Source organism: Periophthalmus magnuspinnatus, chromosome 1 (genome assembly GCF_009829125.3).
Source record: "Periophthalmus magnuspinnatus isolate fPerMag1 chromosome 1, fPerMag1.2.pri, whole genome shotgun sequence".
In the NCBI taxonomy this organism is placed as follows: domain Eukaryota; kingdom Metazoa; phylum Chordata; class Actinopteri; order Gobiiformes; family Gobiidae; genus Periophthalmus; species Periophthalmus magnuspinnatus.
The window spans coordinates 19,052,656-19,059,766 of NC_047126.1; the positions used below are offsets into that span (position 1 = coordinate 19,052,656).

At 35.2% G+C, this 7,111-nt stretch overlaps 1 protein-coding gene across 2 annotated transcripts; it reads right to left on the reverse strand.

Annotated features, from left to right (window-relative positions):
• Positions 1–1,811: 1,811 nt before the first annotated feature.
• Positions 1,812–4,727, reverse strand: LOC117369546 (ladderlectin-like). 2 transcript variants are annotated; one of them, XM_055222931.1, is made up of 9 exons: positions 4,614–4,727; positions 4,167–4,229; positions 3,982–4,038; positions 3,718–3,765; positions 3,266–3,301; positions 3,085–3,176; positions 2,879–3,004; positions 2,573–2,672; positions 1,812–2,015 (listed from the first exon to the last, which is right to left on the reverse strand). In XM_055222931.1, exons 2-9 carry the CDS (start codon positions 4,219–4,221, stop codon positions 1,942–1,944), a joined length of 588 nt encoding a protein of 195 aa, XP_055078906.1. In that variant the 5' UTR covers positions 4,222–4,229; positions 4,614–4,727; the 3' UTR covers positions 1,812–1,941. The 2 variants fall into 2 exon arrangements, with proteins under 2 accessions (XP_055078906.1, XP_055078904.1); XM_055222929.1 differs by having other exon boundaries at positions 3,718–3,768.
• Positions 4,728–7,111: the final 2,384 nt, after the last annotated feature.

Here is a 7,111-nt window from a genome sequence, read left to right on the forward strand (position 1 = left end):
AGATGAAATTATCTGTATATATGAATAATTACCCCTAAACTGAAAGAAACACAGCCTATTCAACTGTCAACATCAGTCAAATTATTCATCCATGTTCCATAGTGTGGCATTAAACATCTATCTTGCATTTATTCAATTACAGTTGTTTTTTTTAACTGCTGAAATACTTTGAAAAACATATATTCTTACTGTGTTCAGAGACACCTTTCCACAGATCTAACCTGTAACTTGATTTGATGGTGTCACCTGCTTGTCTCCATGTATAGATAAGTTTAATACTGTAGTGTGGAACATTTCAGACAAAACAATAACGTCTTCAACAGGCAGGTGACATACCCTCCACCACAAATGTGACTTCGTGCACTTTTAAATTGTATTTTTATTATTCGCTATTGACAAATTTCATGAACATTGACAATAAAGTCTTTTAAGTGTGTGGAATGAACTGCACACTTATGTAAAGTAGCAGTGCAGTAGCTAAATCTTTTTTTTTTTTTTTTTCGAACATTGATATTTCAAAATAAAATACCAATATTGTCAACAAATAGTCAGAATTATACCTTTAGTTTTAATTTATCATCGCACACACGTTAATCTTTGTTCACACTTGGTGGAACAGTTTTGTTCTATTGTCGCTCTCCTGGGGTAGACTCATGAAAGAATGTCTGGCAACGTACGTCTACAACCTCTGCAACCACCAACAATCACACACTCACCCACAATGCAGGTAAGGTGGTGTATTTTGCGCAAAGACACAATATTTAGCACTGCTACAGCTGTGGTGTGATTCTGATTTAGTCCTGGTGTAGTCCAAGGCCAGTTTAAACATGATTTTGTTCTGGACACTAAGTCATGTATGTTGCAAGTTTCTCTTGTCTGTATAAAACTGCTTTAGTCCTGGGTTTAGATTGGCCCTGATTTGTTCTACTTGAATTGAGTCTTATTTATTTTGTCTCACAAATCCAGATCTGTATTTAAAGAAAAGAGGGATGTCAGTCTGGTCCCTCCATTGCACCTCGAGCCAGATTTAAAACATACCATGAAATCAGATAGTTATAGTTTATTTCAGTGACACAAAAGAAGGAACTCATTGGCCATTTATCAATCTGAACTCACATTAACAGAGTTAGAATCTGTTTTGACGGACGGACCATGTCCCTGATTGACTAATCCACCTGTCAATCAGTCACGCCCATCTGAACTGTAATACAAATTCATAAAAGTTTATCCAGGGCTGGGCCAAAGTATCTAACTGAGGTACTGTTCCATACACCCCCAACAGAGGCCGGAGGTCAGAGGTCAGAGGGGAGTGGACTGTTCCCAGAGTCAAGAGTGGACAGTCATTATGCAACTAAACACTGGAATCTGTTAGCAGATAGTCTCATATATTCACAGTGTTGCAATTTAAAAAAAGATTAAAATGAAAGAGGGAACATTATGTAAAAAAAAAACCTTTTTTTGGTGATTTCTACAATGTTATAATATTTTCCCATCAAAAACATGCATGATGGTTTTATATGTCATCCACACATGTTTGATTAATCTTATAATCTCTCCCGGGCTCTATTCAAACTCTCTTTACGACAGTCCTGGCATAGCACATAAATAATTTGAAATGAATTGAAATAAATAAAATCAAGAGTGAAATTCTGCATTTTTTATAGAGTGAGTCTGGTTTGTTCTAGATTAGTTTAGTCCTGGTCTAGTCTATATTTAGTACACTTTAATCTATGTGGTGTGTCTGTAAGTGTGAACACATATAAAAAACATAATCTAGATGTTTCCCACTGCATAAATCATAACATTATACAAATAGGTAAAAATCTTTTATTTTGAAAACAGTAACATCCAAAAACAGCAATTGTCAATGTTCATATAAAACATTCAAAGGTTATATTTTAGAATAACATTTTTATAATAATGCAGAAACATAAGGAGGAATTAGCACTGGACTTTTATCTGACAGATGGAGGGTAAGGCGGTGTTGCAGTTTGAACTGTACCAGCCTTGGCCAGCTGAAAAACAGTTATACATCTTCATTAACAAAGGAAAAGACAAATACAACGTGTTTCAATTCATTTGTTCAAACATTAAACCAGACTGTCAGGGTCTAAATCACTGGTTCTCAAACTGTTTGTTCTAAGTACCACTAAACATAATATTTGGCTTTCTGAATACCACCTGATCTAAAAACAGACAATATCAGGCATGAACTAGGGCTAAATCACATCTAAAATGACTAAATTATGGATAAGTTTTTCCATATATTTGAGCAAAATTTGGAATAGCTGTTGTTAGCTTTACTGAAATGTCAAACTCCACTCTGGTCGCTGAAAATTGTGGAAAGAAAAATTCACTTATTATAGTGAATAATTAGGATGTTTGGAATGTATAAGGTAAGTGAGGAATAACTTTGGACCTCTGCAAACCATTTAAAATGAACTAGTTCTGTTTTTCACAGTCAAAATCAAGTACAGGGCCTTTGATAGATTCATCTTTAAATTAGAGGTGGTCTGTGTTACAGTTTGAGAATCCCTGGTCTAAGCCTTTATCTAAGGTTGTCTAAACTCACCCTGAGTGTTCATCCTCAGACACTTGTAGGTTGTACCGGAGCCTCCGGCCATGAAGTTGTAATAGTCAAAGTAAGAGCCGTCCTGCCACCGCCAAGAGCTCTGGAGAAAGAAAGAATGTCATTTTAACCTCCAACTAAATATTTTTTTAGTTTTATCAATGTAGCTTAGTAGAGATAGTAAGATAATAGAACCTTTATTTGTCCCACAATGGGGATATTCCAGTGTTGCAACATACAGTACAAGAACAGCAAGATCATTTAGTTCACTGACAATCTCCACAAAACCTTTTCTGATTCTGAACTCACCTCAAAGTGGTACCCTCCGATCCAGGCGCTGGAGCAGCCCGCACTGCCCACCATGTACTGGAAGTGGTTATACTCCAGAGGGTTGTGCACTGCTGCCAGAGTTGCCCCGAAGTTTGCACAGTAATTCTGCAGAAACAGGAGGGAGAAGGTCTTAATATCTTAATATCTTTATATCACTGCTGTTGTGCTGACGTATTTTTCTGTACCGCAGCGGATCTCCAAGTGTTTGAGTTCCTGTTGAACAAATAGCAGCTTCCACGGAAAAATCCCCAACCAGGAAGACAATACTGAGACATGACTGTGGAAAAGAAAAATAAATATTTAGTGGGTTAGTGTTAACAAAACAATACATTAGTCAGTGTATTACAGTTAATAGTGTGTGTGTACCTTCAGGGGCCAGTGGAGGCAGGTCCTCTACAGCTTCTGTAAAAAAGATTTTTCAAGACATGATCAAATAAATTGTGATTAAATGTGTTTCATCAATAGGTTGTGTTCACGTTGTAGAATTTGATGACATTATAATCTCAGATGAAGGACAAGTGCCTACGTAACTCTATGAGAGATATTTTGTTTTAAATAGAAATCCACAAGTCCAACGGTTGAACATTATTAGTATTTGTTAGAGACTGGGATAGATCCACAATCGGGATGGGACTTTCAGCTCATTTATGGGATCCAAATCTTTTCGTTAATTTCAAAGATCAGTTCAAAAGACTGGCTGATGCTAAAGTAAAAACACATTTTACCTACAAATTTCATAGTTATTTTTTTGAGAATCGAACTGACAACCCTCCAGTTAGTGGGAGCACATCTCTGCTGCCTGTGACTGATTGTCTTACCTGGTTTAGGCTCCTCTTTCACTTCCACCATCTGCACCTGGGCCACTTCTGCTGGAGGAGTTAAAATAAGAACATCATCCACACTGAATATAATACAGGTTATTGTGTTAAACCAAGATGAACTAAACTAAACACACATTTTTTGTTATCGTTGTGCACATTAGGTTGGTGAAGTCATTACAAAACAGTCTGAAACAGGGATTAAACTGACAACCCTCTGGTCAGTGGGCAAAATTCTCTACTGCCTGTGACTGATTGTATCACCTGGTTTAGGCTCATCTTTCACTTCCACCGTCTTAACTGGCTCCTCTGCTGGGGCCGCTAAAATGACAAGACACATGTATAAAAAGTTACAGTGTAGGTTAAATAACTGACTATTTCTTTTCACTTTGGATAATTTGGAAACACTGATTTGACATTTTAAGAATAAATGTGTTTCAATGTGATACCTGTGGCTTTAAATGAAACAGCCGCAAAAAGAAGAAAAATCACAACAGTTTTCATCTTCAAATCTGCAGAAAAAATATCAACATATTTTATTACAAGTCTGACATCAAAATAAAACAAAATTCTACTATAACTACTACAAATACTAAGTAATCTGACTCATGTTGATATATTCAGTCACTACTCTGCCACAGTCAATGGTGATAAACTACGTCTCTAGTTTGAACAGATTAGAGTGGGGTTTCTTAATGTTTTGGTTTTAAAGTGACTGCTCCATTACCTGTTTCTGCAATAAATGAACTATTTCAACCATACTGCTACTAATACTAATACTAATACTAATACTTCAATTTCAAACTATTTACTGATGTAAAATTAAAGATACATATCTATAATTTTGTAACTAAGAACTATTTTCTATAAAAAGAAAGAAAACAGAGTTGACTTACATGAGATTATGCTCCTCAAGATGAACTGTAGTAGTAGTAGTAGTAGTAGTAGTAGTAGTAGTAGTAGTAGTAGTAGTAGTAGTAGTAGTAGTAGTAGTGCACTGATGTTGTGGAGTTCTTCTGCTCCTTATATACTTCACAAGATGCAGTCATTTCCCTGTTATCATTTGGACTTCATACTCTTGTTCTGCATAAGTTGTATTTTTAAACACATTCACTATTGCTTCCTGGTGAATGGTAAAATACATTTATTTTATGACCCAACCAGGAATCCTTCATTGAAATGACAAAACAGGATATGATTTTATCTTATTTGTGAGAGTTTATTTCTTGGATTTTATGTCTAACTGATGTTAATCTTCTCCCATGTTAGTGCTTTTTCTACATTGTATAAAACATCATGATGTAAACAGTTTAGTTTAGTTTAAACCTGGTCTAAATGTATAACTGGGAATGCCACAATATTAGTTTTTATTGTTATGATTATTGTGAAAACCAAACTGTGAAATCCTTAAAGCGCTTTCATCCACACTGTTTAATAGATCCTCATTCTTCAGTATGTTCCCAGTTTGACAAAATGAAGTTTTCTAAATCACAAAGTAAAGTTAATGTGACAGAACAGACAGACGGAAAATTAAATGACTTATTTTTGCCTCCAAAATTGTATCAATAATTATGAGTTTCTTTACTTCTTATGATTACAATAACACAATTATCTATTAACTGAGGACTCTTCACATCCATTTGTATGATACGATTAAAACTAAACCAAACCAAAGCAATCAGGAGAAATATTTCAGGTCAGAAACTATAGGATTAACCCAGAACTAAACTTGAACCAGGACTAAACCAGGGCTTGACCAGGACTAAACTAGGACTAAACCAGGGTTTAACCAGGACTAAATCGAGTCTAGACAAGGACCAGTTAAAGCAGTGACCTTCAGATGTAAGTTGTAAAATGAGATAAAGAGCAGTGAATGAGAAATGATTTAGATAAGAGTTTAAAGAGGATGTTTGGAACGTGAAGGAGAATAGAACAAAGATAAACAGTAAAGGCAATAAACTGGTCATCCGACAAAGGACTGTACAAATAAACATTGATTAATTAAAACAAAAGTACAGGTCTGTTGTTAACCACGTGAGGACAGTATTCCTAGTTGGGACATAAAATACATTGTTTTTCTCATTCACATATCAGGAAGTAGTCAGAAAATTCAGTCAACTTACAGTAAGGGGTAAAAAGTCCAACATGATTACAAGGCCGTGTTTATAGTGTCCTGGGAACATTTTAGTTTGTATTTTACACTTTCTGGTGTAATGAAAAAACAACAAAACCAAGTACTACCATTTCAAATTTTTAGAGAAATATATTAATGTTTTATTTAAAATAGATGAAATTATCTGTATATATGAATAATTACCCCTAAACTGAAAGAAACACAGCCTATTCAACTGTCAACATCAGTCAAATTATTCATCCATGTTCTATAGTGTGGCATTAAACATCTATCTTGCATTTATTTAATTACAGATGTTTTTTAACTGCTGAAATACTTTGAAAAACATATATTCTTACTGTGTTCAGAGACACCTTTCCACAGATCTAACCTGTAACTTGATTTGATGGTGTCACCTGCTTGTCTCCATGTATAGATAAGTTTAATACTGTAGTGTGGAACATTTCAGACAAAACAATAACGTCTTCAACAGGCAGGTGACATACCCTCCACCACAAATGTGACTTCGTGCACTTTTAAATTGTATTTTTATTATTCACTATTGACAAATTTTATGAACATTGACAATAAAGTCTTTTAAGTGTGTGGAATGAACTGCACACTTATGTAAAGTAGCAGTGCAGTAGCTAAATCTTTTTTTTTTTTTCTTCGAACATTGATGTTTCAAAATAAAATACCAATATTGTCAACAAATAGTCAGAATTATACCTTTAGTTTTAATTTATTATCGCACACACGTTAATCTTTGTTCACACTTGGTGGAACAGTTTTGTTCTATTGTCGCTCTCCTGGGGTAGACTCATGAAAGAATGTCTGCCAACCTACGTCTACAACCTCTGCAACCACCAACAATCACACACTCACCCACAATGCAGGTAAGGTGGTGTATTTTGCCCAAAGATACAATATTTAGCACTGCTACAGCTGTGGTGTGATTCTGATTTAGTCCTGGTGTAGTCCAAGGCCAGTTTAAACCTGATTTTGTTCTGGACACTAAGTCATGTATGTTGCAAGTTTCTCTTGTCTGTATAAAACTGCTTTAGTCCTGGGCTTAGATTGGCCCTGATTTGATCTACTTGAATTGAGTCTTATTTATTTTGTCTCACAAATCCAGATCTGTATTTAAAGAAAAGAGGGATGTCAGTCTGGTCCCTCCATTGCACCTCGAGCCAGATTTAAAACATACCATGAAATCAGATAGTTATAGTTTATTTCAGTGACACGAAAGAAGGAACTCATTGGCCATTTATCAATCTGAAC

What these genes read in the sequence shown, in the direction of transcription:
- LOC117369546 (XM_055222929.1), bottom strand. Translation starts at nt 4,221, where the DNA reads ATGAAAACTGTTGTGATTTTTCTTCTTTTTGCGGCTGTTTCATTTAAA. An exon ending in GCCTCCACTGGCCCCTGAAG is followed by an intron (nt 3,177 to 3,265) that starts GTACACACACAC and finishes TCTTTTCCACAG; the next exon opens with TCATGTCTCAGTATTGTCTT. An exon ending in ACACTTGGAGATCCGCTGCG is followed by an intron (nt 3,005 to 3,084) that starts GTACAGAAAAAT and finishes CTGTTTCTGCAG; the next exon opens with AATTACTGTGCAAACTTCGG.